The following is a 17914-nucleotide window of genomic DNA, read 5'->3' as shown; positions in this document are numbered from 1 at the left end:
AAAAACATGATTTATTTTCTTCACTCACTTCACTCACTTTTTTGGTAAAAAAGTATGACACTTTTGCTTTTAATGGTGACAACAGGGTTGAAGTTGGTATTTCCAAAGGATAGGTATTGTAGTGTGGTCATAAAGAATACTTGAACTCAAAGAGATCAGAGCCTCTGTTCTGTCTCTAGCATTTATTTCCCAGCTGCATAACTACAGGTAAATCCCTCAACATTTCCAACCCTCATTTCTCCATTTCTAAAATGGGGACCACCTCAGAGCTTTGTTGTAAGTATTTCAGGAGATGGTGAGAAGGCATATAGGAAGGAGTCCGTAAGTGTCAGTTACCATTAACAAACTCTGTTGACCTGGTGATAATCGTGGTGCCAGACTGAGTGGCCTTGATGACAAATACATGCTTTTCAGGCATAAGTTATGTGGGTTGTCACAAGTCATTGTTAATATTCTACTAAGTTCACTGGTGATCATCAAATGAGTTCCGCTTTGAAATCTAACCCAATATGTGGGTCAGTTAATTTCATCAAACGTGCTTTTTTTTTTTTTCATTAACAAGCCAACAGCAATTAGTCTAGTGTGATCTAATAATTGTGACTCAATTATAGCATCTAATTCTGGCCTTGATTTCTGTCATTTCCAATTTCCAACAGTCTGGGGAAAAAAGTTTTCCTCATGTAAACCCTGACCAAAGATATCCTTATCCAGACATTACAGAGCACCTCATGTTTGGTCATACAGTTCACTTCCCAACCTGCCAGCTGGATTCACCAACCATAACAGTATCAGATGAGGTCCTGAGTGGCAAGGTCCTCCTGTAAAGCTATACCAGCATGTTCTGTCACTCGACTGGATGCTTATCCATAATTTTTTTCATTTTTTTTTAACTACTGGCTGTCTCTATCTCCCTATTATTCCCACAGTTACTCTTCTTAATTTTCAGAAAATTACTTAATTTCTCACATCAAAGTTAAAGCAATAAGAAATTTATATTAAAGAAAATGAACCTGTTGGAGTTCCCACTGTGGTACAACAGGTTAAGGATCTGGCATTGCCACAGCTGTGGCATACATTGCAGCTTCAACTTGGATTTCATCCCTGGCCCAGGAACTTCCATAATCTGTAGGTGTAGCCAAATAAAAGAAAAAAAAAGTGAAAGAAGAGAAAATGAATTTGTGACCTCTGCCCCTTAAGAACTTCCCTTAAGATGAAAATCTGTGCACAAAGAACTGAAAAGTGAAATCAAAATCAACATATGAACAATTTATTCATTATACACTCAATCAGTAATAATCTATGCACCACTATATGTTTATCACTGTGAAGAATTAGAGCATCCTAGAATAACTGACAAACAGTATGTAATATTCCTATAAAATATATTTCATGATTTATGAATCAATTAAAAATCAATGTAAGGTCATAACAGATGCACAATAAAATAAGACAGCACATATAGTGAATGCCTATGTGTCTGAGAAATTCAAATAAAGCATAAATCTAGTGAGTACTGGGTAGTACTTCGAAGGAAGAGCTAAAACTACAAACATATACGGGGTCAAGAAATTTGCTTCCTAGGTAAGAATGTCCTGAATGTGCTAAGGCTCAGAGGGCAACATATTTGAAGGATAGAAATCACTGGCTTCCAATGATATACTTTGGGAATAGAAATAATATGGCACCTTAAGTTTTTACAACTGCATAAATCATTACTGAATAAAAGTGAAGTGAATTTTTTCAAACTTAACACACTTATTTTCTATTATTTTATCCCCATAACCAGCTACCTAGATAGATTTTTAGAAATAGCGCTCTGGTAAATAATAAGTTTAATGAAGATATTTATCCCCATTCCTTTCTGAAAACCATAAAAATATATTAAATACAAAATTGTATGTCTCTATAAGGACAAATGGAACTGGAGAGGAACTGAGAGCAAGCAGAAATCAATAAACTTTTGGAAGATAGGAAGCAGATAGAAGGTAGTAAATGACTTACTGGAAAAAAAGGAAAAAAAAAAGCTGATGAATAATGCCTTGAAAGGACTGGGAGGCAGAGAGGAGCAGCCAGCAGGAATAAAGGCCACTTGTACTGCAGAGCCTTGGAGTAGCAGTGGTGCTAAGAAAGGTGAGCGTTGGGGATCTTAGAAGGCAGGTTGCAGAGTGAGGCTAAAATCACAACCATTAAAAAGTCTGCCTAAAAAGTGTAGGTCTCCCTAGTCCATACAACTAGGTGAGGGACCTTCTGATGTCAAAGCTGGTAAAAGGAGTGGTCACCCTTAGACGAGTTAGGTCAGAGAGCACCCCCAGGCCTGGCAGAGAGTTGACTAGAATGTCACCCCCAAAACAGGGCATTTGGTTAGGTGCTTCGGACAGCCTCTTTCCCCCTGGTTTTTCCTCATTCTGCTCCTAGAACACTGGTCAGCTTTAGAACCTTGTAACTCTCTAGGCAGGAAAATAGAAGTGGTTCCTGTGGAGAAGGTAGAAGACTTTCACAAAGCGACCAAAAGTGTCCTGACATTTGAGTTATTCCAGTGAAAGCCTTGATCATCCCATCAGCAAGCATCCCCCAAGCGCACAGCATTTCCAACTAATTTTTGGGTGAAGGCATTGCCTCACCTCTGAGTCAGTCCTCTAACAGAGGGAGACAAACATAAACAGAGAGAAAAAAGAGAGAGAGAGAAAGAAATAATAATAAAAATAAAGAAAGAGAAGACACATAAAAATGGAATAAATAACAGCAAAAATCGTCGTAGTTGGTATAATTAATGAAGGCTCATCAAACAAACAAACAAACAAACCCTCAGGACTTAAAAGTAGAATGATAAGGAAAGAAGCAAAAAAAAAAAATTATTAGAACAGTCTCCCAAAGCAGCAAAAATAAACCAGTGGAACCTAATCAAACTGACAAGCTTTTGCACAGCAAAGGAAACCACACACAAAAAAAGACAACTTACCAAATGGGAGAAAATAGTTTCAAGTGATGCAACTGACAAGGGCCTGATCTTTAAATATACAATCAACTTATACAACTCAACAGCAAAAAAGCCAACAACTCAATGGAAAAATGGGCAAAAGACCTGAATAGACATTTCTCCAAAGATGTACAAATGTCCAACAAGCACTTGAAAAAATGCTCAGTGTCCCTGATTACTGGAGAAATGCAATTCAAAACTACTATGAGATACCACCACACATCTGTCAGAATGGCAATCATTAATAAATCCACAAGTAACAAGTGCTGGAGAGGATGTGGAGAAAAGGGAACCCTCCTGCACTGTTGGTGGGAATGTAAATTGGTACAACCCCTATGGGAAACAGTATGGCAGTATCTTTGAAAACTATACATAGAACTACCATATGACGCCTCAATCCCACTCTTGGGCATATACCCAGACAAAACTTTCCTTGAAAAAGACATGTGCACCCACATATTAATTGCAGCACTATTCACAATAGCCAGGACATGGAAACAACCCAAATGTCCACTGACAGATGATTGGATTCGGAAGACGAGGTATATATACACAATGGAATACTACTCAGCCGTGAAAAGGAACAAAATAATGCCATTTGCAGCAACATGGATGGAACTAGAGACTCTCATACTAAGTGAAGTAAGTCAGAAAGAGAAAGACAAATACCATATGATATCACCTACATCTGGAATCTATTATACAGCACAAATGAACCTTTCCACAAAAAGGAAAATCATGGACATGGAGAACAGACTTGTGGTTGCCAAGGGGGAGGGGGAGGGAGTGGGATGGACTGAGAATCTGGAGTTAATAGATGCAAACTGTTGCATTTGGAATGGATAAGCAATGAGATCCTGCCGTATAGCACTGGGAACTATATCTAGTCACTTATGATGGAGCATGATAAAGTGAGAAAAAAGGATGTACACATGTATGTGTAACTGGGTCACCTTGCTGTGCAGCAGATAATTGACAGAACACTCTAAACCAGGTATAATGGAAAAAATAAACATTATTCTATTAATAATAATAAAAAAAAAGACCCTCTACTCCTGTTAAAAAAAATAAAAGTTTCAAAGGCTCTTAATGAGGATTAATAATGACTTTAAGAAATTGCTTTTAAAAACCCAAACATACTATCTTCTGTTGAGTATACAATACAGGCCTAGTTTACATTATTTTCCTAATTCATTAAATGGTTTCTGTTACCTTAAAAAATATTAGAACAGTAAAATTAAATTGAAAAGAGAGAAGCATTCAAACATAACCTTGAAATTTCCTAGAGTAGAAGAAAAAAGCCAAGAAAATAAAAAAAATAGCAGAAGAAATTCAAGAAAAAACAGAAGACGAATATACAAGGACAACATTCGAAGGACAGGAATTTCAGGCAGAGAGAAAGGAATAGAATTGAGAGAAGGAAAATGTTTTCTCAATATAAAAATTTAAAGGGCTCCCTACCAACATGAGGCAATGTGAGCCATCTGCACCCTCTACAGGCACAAAGCCGGTGAATTATCTGTAGAGGATTTTAAAACAGTAATGAAATCAACTGAAGTAGATTTGCTTATTAACCCTTGTACTGCCAATTCTAAACAAATTCAGTGATAACATACACTTTAAAAAAAAATTTTTGGATCTAAACAATTACTGCAGTTTCTACTTAGTTTTAATGTTTTGACTTAGTAAGTTTTTATTACTTATCTTTACTAAACATTGTATTCTATCTGGAAGTTGATTTAGAGAATTCCCAGCTATACAGTCAACTTCTGACATAAACCAGTTTGAGAGTAACGTTCTAATGTTGAAATTCTTTTAAATAGCTTGAGGCACAGTTTGGAACTCCAGTCCCTGTAGTGCTGTCTATTTCTGCACTTGAATAGATGATTAGAAATAAATGACGATAGCACGGCAATTGCAAAAACTTGAGACACTGCCCGTCTGTATCCTGATAAGAACACCTAGAGTGTTTATTTATGTTTAAAATGTGAAACAGTGAAACAAATGTGAATTGAAGGTATAACATCTTTTTTCTCTTCCATTTTTCAAAGTTTCATTGAAGTATAGTTGACAAATTATGTTGTAATAATTTCTGCTATATGATAAAATGAGTCAGTTATACATATACACACATCCATTCTTTCTCAGATTCTTTTCCCATCTAGATCATCACAGAATATTGAGTAGAATTCCCTGTGCTGCATAGCAGGTCCCCACTGGCCAGTCACTCCATACACCACAGGGTGCATATGCCAATCCCAACCCCTGCCCCAGAGATACACTATCTTTGATAAGGGAGGATTTGACTGAAGTTGACTCCTAGAGTCAAATGAGGTTTCTTCATTTTAATTGTTAGTTGTTTTTCTTAACACTAAGGAACAAATGAAGAAAATAAAATGTTACATCAGTGGCATAATTGTTCCTTTTGCAGATGTTCGCTTTTTAAGTTGTCATAGGTGTTTCATTTTTTATGTTGTTATTTTCTACTGCAACAATTACATATTCAAAGTTCAGTGAAAGAATATATTCTTTTACTATATTTCTCTTCTGGTGTTGGGGAAAGGGAAATTTTCCCCGTACCCCTCTTGAGTTCTTGTGGCCGGACTAATAACAAAATTAACATAAAACAGATTAACAGGAGAAGAAGAAATTAGTTTTTTTTTTTTATTTTCCCACTGTAAAGCAAGGGGATCAAGTTATCCGTACATGTATACATTACAATTACATTTTTCCCCCCACCCTTTGTTCTGTTGCAATATGAGTATCTAGACAAAGTTCTCAATGCTATTCAGCAGGATCTCCTTGTAAATCTATTCTAAGTTGTGTCTGATAAGCCCAAGCTCCTGATCCCTGCCACTCCCTCCCCCTCCCCCTCCCATCAGGCAGCCACAAGTCTCTTCTCCAAGTCCATGATTTTCTTTTCTAAGGCGATGTTCATTTGTGCTGGATATTACATTCCAGTTATGAGTGATATCATATGGTATTTGTCTTTGTCTTTCTGGCTCATTTCACTCAGTATGAGATTCTCTAGCTCCATCCATGTTGCTGCAAATGGCATTATGTCGTTCTTTTTTATGGCTGAGTAGTATTCCATTGTGTATATATACCACCTCTTCCGAATCCAATCCTCTGTCGATGGACATTTGGATTATTTCCATGTCCTGTCTATTGTGAATAGTGCTGCAATGAACATGCGGGTGCACGTGTCTCTTTTAAGTAGAGTTTTGTCCGGATAGATGCCCAAGAGTGGGACTGCGGGGTCATATGGAAGTTCTATGTATAGATTTCTAAGGTATCTCCAAACTGTTCCCCATAGTGGCTGTACCAGTTTGCATTCCCACCAACAGTGCAGGAGGGTTCCCTTTTCTCCACAGCCCCTCCAGCACTTGTTCTTTGTGGACTTATGAATGATGGCCATTCTGACTGGTGTGAGGTGGTATCTCATGGTAGTTTTGATTTGCATTTCTCTTATAATCACCGATGTTGAGCATTTTTTCATGTGTTTGTTGGCCATCTGTATATCTTCTTTGGAGAAATGTCTATTCAGGTCTTTTGCCCATTTTTCCATTGATTGATTGACTTTTTTGCTGTTGGGTTGTATAAGTTGTTTATATATTCGAGAGATTAATCCCTTGTTGGTTGCATCATTTGAAACTATTTTCTCCCATTCTGAAAGTTGTCTTTTTGTTTTCTTTTGGGTTTCCTTTGCTGTGCAAAAGCTTTTCAGTTTGATGAGGTCCCATGGGTTTATTTTTGCTCTAATTTCTATTGCTTTGGGAGACTGACCTGAGAAAATATTCATGATGTTGATGTCACTTTCAATGAATGTTTTTTCTGGAGATATGCCCAGGAGTGGGATTGCTGGATCATAAGGTAGTTTGATATACAGTTTTCCGCAAAAAGATACATGCACCCCTATGTTCACTGCAGTTCTATTCACAATACCCAAGACATGGAAACAACCTAAATGCCCATTGACAGATGATTGGATTAAGATACACTACATATATACGTTGGAATACTACTCAGCCGTAAAAAAGACAAAACAATGCATGGATGCAACTAGAGATTTTCATACTAGGTGAAGTAAGTCAGAGAGAAAAAGAGAAATACTGTGTGATATCACTTATATTTGGAATCTAAAATATGGCACAAATGATCCTATCTATAAAACAGAAGCAGATTATGGACATGGAGAACAGACTTGTGGTTTCCAGGGGGAATGGGAGAGGGGTGAGATGCACCGGGAGTTCGAGGTTGGTAGATGCAAACTATTACATTTAGAATGGATAAGCAATGGGTCCTACTCTACAGCACAGGGAACCATGTCCATTCTCCTGGGTTAGAACATGATGGAAGACAGTATGAGAATGTATATATATATATGTATGTATGTATGACTGGGTCACTTTGGTGTACATCAGAAATGGAAGGAACATCGTAAATCAACTATACTTCAATAAAAAGATTAAAAAATAAAATAAAATGAGACAAAAAAAATCTCACAAGTGAGAAAGAAACTTAACACCAGGCTTATAACTTCCTAACAGAGACAGTTTGTAGAACCAGAACCAGTTGGTCTATTTCATTCTTATTTATTTCAAGGACTAAGAATGAAGGGAATCAGAATTAATGGGAATAAACCTTACTTGAAATCATGGACACAGCCTCACATCTTGGGTTCTGGAACCAGAATGGCAGGATTGAACACTGGACCAAATACTGGACCATATTTTATTTGTGGTGACAAAATGCTCCAGCTCTTTCTTTCTCTCTCTCTTTCTTTCTTTCTCTCTCTTTCTTTCTTTTTCTTTTCTTTCTCTCTCTCTCTCTCTTTCTTTCTTTTCAACCTTCCTTCCTTTTTTAGGGATGCTACTGGGACATATGGAAGTTCCCAGGGTAGGGGTTGAATCAGAGCTGCAGCTGCCAGCCTACACCACAGCCACAGCCATATCCACAGCAACAGGAATCTGAGCCGCATCTGTGGCCTATACCACAGCTCACGGCAGCACTGGATCCTTAACCAACTGAGCCTTAACCCATTGAAAAAGGTTAGGGATTAAAACCCACATCCTCATGGATACTACTTGGGTTTGTAACCTGCTAGGCCACAATGGGAACTTCTCTTTCTTTCTTTAATCTTAGGTTGTGTGCCTTTTTCTTGCCTAGAGTTCTCCTAAGAGCTGCCTTGACTTCCTTGTTCCGTAAACTGTAGATGATGGGGTTGAGCATGGATGTCACCACGGTATAGGAGAGGGCTAGGAGTTTATCTATTCCTGGTGAATGGCTAGCCTTGGGTCTCAAGTAGGTGACAGATGCTGAGCCATAGAAGAGTGTTACTACAAGTAAGTGGGAAGAACAGGTGGAAAGAGCTTTTCGGCGACCCTCAGGTGAGGGCATGCTGAGCACGGCAGCTAGAATTCTGCCATAAGAAGCAATGATGAGTAAAAATGGGCTGGAAACACAGAGAATGGCTGCAACAAAGACTGCAGCCTCAGTATGGGAGGTATCCCCACAGGCAAGTGCCAGGATAGGGAGGAGGTCACAGAAGAAGTGGTCTATTTCACAGGGGCCACAGAAGTCCAGGGAGAAAATATAGTTGGTCTGGCCCAAGCCTACCATGCACCCCACTCCCCAAGATACCATTGCCAAATGGACACACACTCCACGACTCATTCGTGTTGCATAGTGAAGTGGGGAGCATATGGCCATATAGCGGTCAAAAGCCATGGCGGCCAAGAGACAGCACTCGCTGGTACCAAGTAACAAAAAGAAAAACATCTGCGTAGCACACCCCTCCCGAGAGATTCCTCGGGCCTCGCTCACAAGGCTCTGCAGCATCTTGGGTGTGACAGAACACGTGTAGCCAATCTCCAAGAGAGACAGGTTGGCCAGGAAGAAGTACATGGGGGTGTGGAGGACCGGGTTGGTCCAGATGGCAGTAGCTATGAGAGCATTGCCCGTCAGTGATGATAAGAACATGAGCAGGATGAGGGTAAACAAAAGGAAACACTGTTCAGTGACCTCAGAGAATCTGGCAAAGGCAAAGCGTTTCACAGACATGCTATTGTCCTGCCACAAGGAACAGTTGAGGCTCATGACTGAAAAAAAGAGAGGCAAGGTCATCATAAAGATTCTTTCAGATAGAAACATAAATTTTTATATTAGTCTTAACCCTTTGTGAGTCAGAGAGATCAATTTCTTACCTGCAGTTCTAAAATTCAAAAAGTTTGGAGGAGGTTTCCCAGGGGTGCAGCCGATTCAGTATCTGGACATTGTGGCAGCCTTGGTGAAGGTGGCAGCAATGAAAAGGGCTTGATCCCTGGCCCCACAAACTTCCACATGCCATCAGTGTAGCCAAAAAAAAAAAAAAAAAAGTTTGGAAATTACACTCATCCCCACACCTTTTCAAATCAAATCCTATTCTATGTTCACTATCCCAGTTGATTTGTCCAAGGTATACCTAGTCATCAAGCATAAAATGGAAAAAAGAAATTCAGCTCATTTCTCTCTTCATCTCTTCCTTTACTCACTTGGCAAACACTACCATGGAAAGGTCCTCTCTTATCTATTTCTTTCCACTTTCATTGCACTGATTTGCTTTCTTCATTTATTCACTCAACAAGGGTATATGGAATGCACACTATTTTGCAGTCCTCCAATTCAGCAATGGGAGAAAACCCCACTTTTTTTCCCAAATGTAACTTCTTTAGTGAAGAAAAGCAAAAATTAAATGACTGTTCAATACACAAATAATTGCCACAATGCAGAGAAACAGAAGCAGTTTATGTTCTGGTGACTAAACAATTTAGATTGGGTATTCAAAGAGGGTTCTTGACAATGAGAAGCATGAGCTGAGATGTGGATGAAGAAGAGGCAGCCATGTGAAGACTATCACAGTCACTCATATCATATCTATATCGTGCTACTGAGATAATCCCATCATTGCAACAAATTTCTTCATTTTTAATATTTCACACCTGCCAACTGTTCTCCATTAGAGTGTTCTTTGCTAAATGAAAACTATTATTGTCTCAAGTTAAAATTAAAAAAAAAATTTTTTTTTGGCCACCCCACGGCATATGAGGTTCCTGGGCCAGGGATCAGATCCGAACCACAGTTGTGCCCTACACCACAGCTGTGGCAACACTGGATCCTTAACACACTGTGCCAGGCTGGGGGTGAAACCTGCATACCAGCCTTTCTTTGTACCACAGCGAGAACTCCTAAAATTCAAATTTCTTAATACAATTAGTGAAAATTTGTGCATGGAGTCACTGATTATTTATAGAAACTTTTATTTCACTCCTTATCCAAATGAACCTCATGTTATAGTCACATCAAACTACTTGAATCTTTTAGTATGTGCCTTGCTTGCATGTATTTCCTTTTCTTTCTGCTCATTTCTCCCTGGGGGCTTGACATTTGCCTCCCTGTTTGTCCATCTACTGAACAGCCTATGTCCAAGTTTGAGCACAGCTTCATCTTCTCTTTGGAATCATCTTCCCAACTCCCACTCTCCCTTGCCTCAATATTAGTCAGTTACATGCCCCCTCCGCTGTGTGTTCCCAACGCCCTAGCTGCGATGAGAGCACTTACACTATCCCAAAGACAATTGTGCATTTCTTCCTGAGAATAGCTTTAGACACACAGAATGAAGAATTTTATGTACACCATTATATCCCCACTCTTAACAATGAATAAGTTGTCATGTGATAAGTGTGAATGCTAAGCTTTACCCTGGCTGCTTATATATGCTGCTTTCTAGGGCTTATTCTGTTTTCTTAAGTTAATTATGGTAAATCTTAAATCCCTTAAATATTTCAAATGTGACAGCTATTTTTTTCTCAATCTGATGATTCCTATCAACTCCTGACAAAGTAAATATTCCTTGTTATTTTTGTGGATGTTCTACAGCTTATATTGCTCTTTTGAAATGTCACCAACTGAAGTTATTAACAATGTTTGCCATGAAAAGGGCAAAGAGCGAGGAGGATTTACTTCTATGCCTTTGTATCTGTTCATTAGCTTAACTGAGATTGGGTTTTTACTAATGTGTTTATAACACATCATTATTTATCCCATGCTAATGTTCAATGGCAGTATATATAAGGTAAAAGTATGCTTTTTGAGATTCAAAATTATTATGAACAGACAAAAGTTTAGGTGCATTCACAAAATATATGTACAAAAATGTACATTTTGCACATACACATCTACCTGTACAATCACAGAGAGAAACACACACATTCAAATCCATATTGAGCAGCACAGTAATCAAGAGTGCTCTAGAGATAGTCTGTCTGGGTTCAGATCCTAGCACAGCCATCTAGTGCTGGGTCAAAGCTAAGATTTTCTTAAAATTTACTCAACTTTTCCATTTATAGAGGAAGTTTATAAAGGAAGTAGGACTTCTCTAAAGGGGTTGCTATGAGGAGTAATTCCTATAAAACTTGGGAAAGTGGTTAAGTACTCCCAAAATATTGGTTATAGTATAGCAGTGCTTATATACCTGCATATTGTCACAATAGTTTTACCTTCGTATATACCCTCTCATGGGATTTTATGTCACAATCCCTAATCATTCCTCCTGTTCATTACTTTCATCACCATTTCATGTTTTTCTATTCATCTACCATGATGGAAAGAGGAAAAGCAAAAAATACAAACATACATACAAACATAAAAATGGCACCTAAATGTCCTGGGAAAAATAGTTGTCTATTATAGGTCATTTTAATGTACTAATTTGGGTATCGGTGAAACTATGCAAAAGTTCCCAAAAGCTAAAGATGAAAACAAGTGGACTGATTCTATTAAATACAAAACAAAAACTCTGCACATTTCCGGGGACCCTCATCGTACATGACATTGAAAAATTTGCTCACGTATCTAGTGGTCTATTATAATGCATTTATGTTAAAGCACTTATAAACATTTCCCTCCTACTATAATTAATTTAATCAATTAATATAATTAAATATCTATGTTTTTCATGTGGCAACACAATTCAGTCAAGGCTGCGGCAAAGAAAATAGAAAGAACGGTTTATTTAGCTTTTTATTTAACTCAAAACATTTTTTAAGTGTCCTGCCTTCCCAATAATAGTCTCTGCAGGTGCATAGAAAAGTCTGGATGTGGAGAAGCTGTCATCCCTTTTGTCAGTTAAATACACACATATGTACCTTACTCATTTTATCTTCCTGTATCTGGGACACATTCCACTTTCCTCAGGGACTCTGATGGAAGGACCGAGGGGAAATCCCAACCAGAAAAGGAGAATGCCTGACTCTTAACTAGTGACATCACAAAGATTTCATTTATAAATATCCTCATCCCATTTAGACTGTAGACAGCAAATGCAAATGCCTGTGTTGGCGGTGGGAGTCAGAGGATGTGGGAATGAGACAGGCCTACCAGTGGATGGCACACAGTGAGGGCTGACTGCACAAAGGCTGATGCCTGCTGTTAGTCATGAAAAAGTCACCATGTGGGGAGTTCCCGGGATCCAAGTAGTTAAGGATTTGGCATGGTCACTGCTATGGCTCGGGTTCGATCCCTAGCCCAAGAATTTTTTGAATGCCGCAGATGCAGCCAAAAAAAAAAAAAAAGTCATTGTGTGATAAGACAATTTAAAACTTCACAAAATTGAGACAGTTGAGAAAATAAGATATTAGAGGTAGTGAGGGTCTACTAGTGCTTTCAAATATTAGAACTGACAAAGAAGGATACTCTGCCTAGAAATAAATACTAAATCATGTAAAAATAAATGTATAGGTCTCACTGGAGGTAAGGATAAAAAAAACGCAAATTCTTTTCTCCCTCCCTGTCACTTGGAATAATATTACACCAGGTAAAAAATCTGATTTTTTAAATTAAACTTTCCATTGTTTTCAGGATTCACTCTCTGTTGATTCTTGTACAGGGATCCTGAGATCCAAGCAGTAGAGGTCAGCTTTATGTATGTACCAAGAATGGTTAGTGAGATGCTCAAGGCAGGTGTCAGGGGTCTGCAGAAAGGAGCATCCCAGGCAGTACAATTGGGCATGAACATTCTCTGTCTCTCATCTGATAATATTTTCTTCACCTAAAGTTTCTGATTTATCATGTCCACGTGAAGGAAGGATGATGAAGCCCTTCCCATCTTTCTTGCTGAGTCGTGTTATGTTAAATGTGCCAACATTGTAGAGGCAGCCATGAATTCAAAATAAGAAATTCAAATGCGCTTCATCACCATCAAAGCCTCTTGTCCTTTAAAGCCTCATGGTAATGAACTCATAGGACACTGTACGCAATATCCTCTATTATTATCAGTCTATAAAACTAACCTATATTGAGTCACTGATCAAGTAAATAAGCACTGTGATATGAATCTAAAGATGGAGGAGTTTTCTGCCCAGTGATTAAACTGTATTGATAGATTCCTGTTCCCCATAATAAAAGATTAAGTGGCCATGAGCATGGGCAAGATTCTGGAGGTTTAAATCCTGAGATGGACTATCAGTCCTAGTTGGATGTGTGAAAGAAATGGATACTTTTAATAGCTCAACGGCTTGGCTTCATGTGCCACCTTTCCCAGCCCCAAGATCCAAGACAAGCACATTCTATATAATTCCGTTTTGGAAGTAAACCAGCAAAAGCGATTCATTTTGGTTGGCTGCACACAATTTAGAAATGCTCCTTAACTGACTTATCCATTATTAATCTCTGCTTTCATAATGAAAATTTATTTCCTATCAGCCAAAGGAAACTATGGGATAAAGTATTAGATATTTTACCTGAAACATTTAGGACAGTGCCTGGCATGCAAGAAAAAAACCAATATTAATTAGCCTTTGTTACTACGAAATTGTCATTTCAAAACACTTTAATAGCAGACGCAATTATGTAAGGTGGTCATTAAAGATTGTAGAGATGATTATCCCGTCGCCTTCCACAATTCCCCATAGCAATTTCATCAAGAACCTAATATTTACCTGGGTGATGCCTTAACATAAACCAGCAAAAACCATATTATCATTTGATTGGATTAAAATGTGCTGGAGGATCTAGACATTTCCACCCCCCAACACTAGGAGCTATATCTATTTCCCACGAAATGACTAATTTAGAGGAGCTCACAGAAATTTTATGGCAGGGTACTGGCAAATTGAATAAATTGTTATGCTTTCCAGAGAAGGAGAAAATTACTGATTAAAAATAATGGCCAGGAGTTCCTGTTGTGGCACAGCAGAACAGAATCCAACTAGTATCCATGAGGATGTGGGTTTGATTCCTGGCCTTGCTTGGTGGGTCAGGGATCCGGCATTGCCGTGAGCTGTGGTGTAGGTCACAGATCTGGCTCGGCTCTGGCATTGCTGTGGCTGTGGCTGGCAGCTGTAGCTCCGATCAGACCCCTAGCCTGGGAACTTCCATATGCCACAGGTTCAGCCCTAAAAAGCGAAAAAATAAAAATAAAAATGAAATGGCCAGACCTGAATAATGCTTTGGGTATGGGCTACCCTTTTTCTCACTAATGTACCAACTTCCACAACCCTATTTTCTTAAGACATCAGTTATATCACATACCTTTACTCATAATATTTGAGGGGAAAAAGTAGATGGTATTGGCTTCTGAGGAGCCACTCCCTGATCTTGTCTGCACACTCTCCTTATAACCTCCCCAAATTCAGAGGATGTAAAGCTCCCCGGTCCTCACTTCTAAGACTATGCACTGAGAAGCTTTTGTTGTCGTCAGGACCGTGTCTGATCCCAGGAAGCTTATGTCTCATGAGAGAGCATTATGTCACACACACACACACACACACACACACACACACACACGCCGGGCTGTGCTGATTACATGATGATATATTTGGGCTTTCTTCCTTCCTAAAGCAAAAAGGAAGATGTTACACTTCAGTATTTCTCCTTGTTCTGAATCCATATCCTCCCTCCCTCCCCCTGGGAACATTTTCTTCTCACTAGAGAGGCTCAAGATGTAGTTTGATTCTGTCCCTCAGGAATTGCCACAAACAGGTCTGTCTTTATTTGCGGGCAAACACTAACATTTAGGAAGAAAAATAAGTAAATGTAAAAGACAATGTAAAATATGAATCTACATCTTATATAAAGTTAAATATAATGAATAACCTATATAATAGGTAACTGCTAAGTATGTAATACTATGTACATACTATGAACTGTGTACATACTATGTTATGAATTCAAGTGAAATAAACTACTGCAACCAAACCTCTGGCCATTCTAAACTATTTCTATAAAATACTCAGATTTTTTATGGCTACACCTTTTATGGCTAAGGATCAAATCTCATCTGCAACAATGCTGGATCACTTAACCCACTGCATTGGGCAGGGGATCGAACCCCCACCTCTGCAGCCACCTGAGCCACTGCAGTCAGATTCTTAACCCACTGCACCATGGCAAGAACTCCTAAAATACTCAGATTGTAATTTTTATCTGAATTAAACAAAATAATCATCAAAAATAATTCTGGGATTTCCCTTCCTGGCGTAGTGGTTAACGAATCCGACTTGGAACCATGAGGTTGCAGGTTCGATCCCTGCCCTTGCTCAGTGGGTTAAGGATCCGGCGTTGCCATGAGCTGTGGGGTAGGTCGCAGACACAGCTCGGATCCCGCTTTGCTGTGGCTCCAGTGTAGGCCGGCGTCTACAGCTCCAATTAGACCCCTAGCCTGGGAACCTCCATATGCTGCGGGAGTGGCCCAAGAAATGGCAAAAAGGCACACACACAAAAAATACTTCTGAAAACTACACAAGTAACTTTCGTGTTATATTGATACAGTTAACTTTTATTCTGCTTATTGTAAAGGCTTCAAACTAATAAATCATAGTAATCTTCAAGTTACACATGAGTTTGACAAAGTGCCTACTTGGAAAAAGAGTGAGCGAGCTCTTTGGGATTTCTTTTATAATGGCATTGTGGCCATTCATGAGGGCTCTCTCCTTAAGACCTAATTATCTACCAAACGTCCTAACTCCTAATATCATCACATTAGATTTCCAACATATAAATTTTAGGGGAACACAACTTTCAGTCCACTACACCCATATACATGGATGCTCCTGAATGTTCTAATTTTCCAAAGAATATACTCCATCCTTTGCTTCTGGGCTTTAGACAACCCCTCACGTGTCCCAACTCATAGTCTTTTCCCAGAGGCACCCGCGTTTGTTAGTTTGCCTTGCCACATTTTTGAGAAACACCAGCCACTTTTGCAGCCTGTGTTCTGAGTTAGGTGAAACAAAGATGAGCATGTTGCATCAGCCTTTCCAGTGGCTCCCAGACAGGTTAAAACAGACACCATAATCTGTAAAGAAGGTCTGCTCTGTTCCCTCCAGAGTCAGGGTCCGGGGTCTCATACAGGGAACTCAGGCTGCCAACACTTTAATCTGTGTCCAAGAGTAGGTGGAACAAGGACAAGTAAAGACACCACAAAACTCTCCTGCCATTTTCAAGTTGCTTTCATCTTCATTCAGCATTTAGTTTGTTGCTATAATCCTTTGACTATTTTTCCAAAATTCTGGAAATGTTGATTTTGATATGTGTTGATAATGCTTCCTTTTTGAGGTTTTTGTGGGAGAATGAGCACTTGTAGCCTCTTATTCCACAATTCTGCTGACTTCACCACTAACAGCTTTTTTCAATTTTTTAAAAATTTAACACTTTTCTATTTTTTTCTTTCTTTTCATGAGTTTTGCCATTTTTTTTCCAGATTCTTTGCTTCCATCTGGTGGTATAAGCATTAAATAACTGAGTTACTCTCAAATTATTATAAGCACCTTTAATCATATTTTCTACAAACTGTAGAAAGAGAAATGAGAAGATATTAGAATGTTTGAAATGTTTTTATTCATCATTTCCTAATTCTTATACTCTTAATTTTTTAAATAATAATTTATAACTTTGGTTATTTTATGCCTAAAACCAGTTAAAATTAATTAACCTAATTTCATCTGTGTATATCTTTATTTCAAATCCATTATCATCTATATATATGTGTGTATATATAAATTACACCTATCTATGTAAAATGTCTACTTGAAGCTTTTTTTTTTTTTTTTTTTTAAGGACCACACCAGAGGCATATGGAAGTTCCCAGGCTAGGGGTCAAATAGGAGCTGTAGCTGCTGGCCTAAGCCACAGCCACAGCAATGCCAGATCTGAGCCACATCTGTGACCTACACCTCAGCTCACTGCAATGCCAGATCCTTAACCCATTGAGTGAGGCCAGGGATCAAATCCACATCCTCATGGATGCTATTGGATTCGCTATTGCTGAGCCATGAAGGGAACTCCCTCAGCTTGTTTTTAGGGAAGACAATGCACTGGGTCCAGTTTAAGGATCCTCTTGGAGTCATAAGTGAGGTAAGTGTTTCCTTTGTCCTCTTCAGCCTGACCCCAGAAATTTCAAGATCACTCTTCATAAAATCCATTTTTGTTGTATGACTACAACTACTCACTCCCAGGTGATGTCAATATCCAATTGCCCTTTTTATTTTTAAATATGTATTTCTAGGACAGGGTCTCTGAAAACTTATTCTACTATCCTATTTACATGAGATATTCACAAGCATTACTCAATAAAATGCTTTGTGGACAAATAATTTGGTGATGTTCTAAAAGAGATCTAATAAAAACAGGCACTGGCTTTACTGTACCGGTACATTTTGTGAATTTCTAAGGAGTGTATATGCTGAGTCTTTCAAACTTATTTGACCAGAGAAACTTTTGAAAAGTTTTGGAAATGCTGGCTGAGGTAAATATTTTACTACTAAGTCTTCTGCTGTAATCTTCCTGAAACAAAACCCACACATGAAAACCTATATCCTATTGGCATACTTCAATTTGTGACACATGTGTTCCATTTCTGAGGTCTTGCTAATTATGTCCTATTTACATAGTGATTATTTA

At 38.6% G+C, this 17914-nt stretch overlaps 1 protein-coding gene across 1 annotated transcript; it reads right to left on the bottom strand.

Moving 5' to 3' along the window:
• Positions 1–2231: 2231 nt before the first annotated feature.
• LOC125136565 (olfactory receptor 10C1-like) lies at positions 2232–9103 on the bottom strand. The gene is made up of 2 exons (XM_047797423.1): positions 8099–9103; positions 2232–2411 (listed from the first exon to the last, which is right to left on the bottom strand). Exons 1-2 carry the CDS (start codon positions 9101–9103, stop codon positions 2232–2234), a joined length of 1185 nt encoding a protein of 394 aa, XP_047653379.1.
• Positions 9104–17914: the final 8811 nt, after the last annotated feature.

The sequence above is a fragment of the Phacochoerus africanus genome, chromosome 9, assembly GCF_016906955.1.
Source record: "Phacochoerus africanus isolate WHEZ1 chromosome 9, ROS_Pafr_v1, whole genome shotgun sequence".
NCBI lineage: Eukaryota > Metazoa > Chordata > Mammalia > Artiodactyla > Suidae > Phacochoerus > Phacochoerus africanus.
This window is presented reverse-complemented; position numbering and strand designations above follow the sequence as displayed.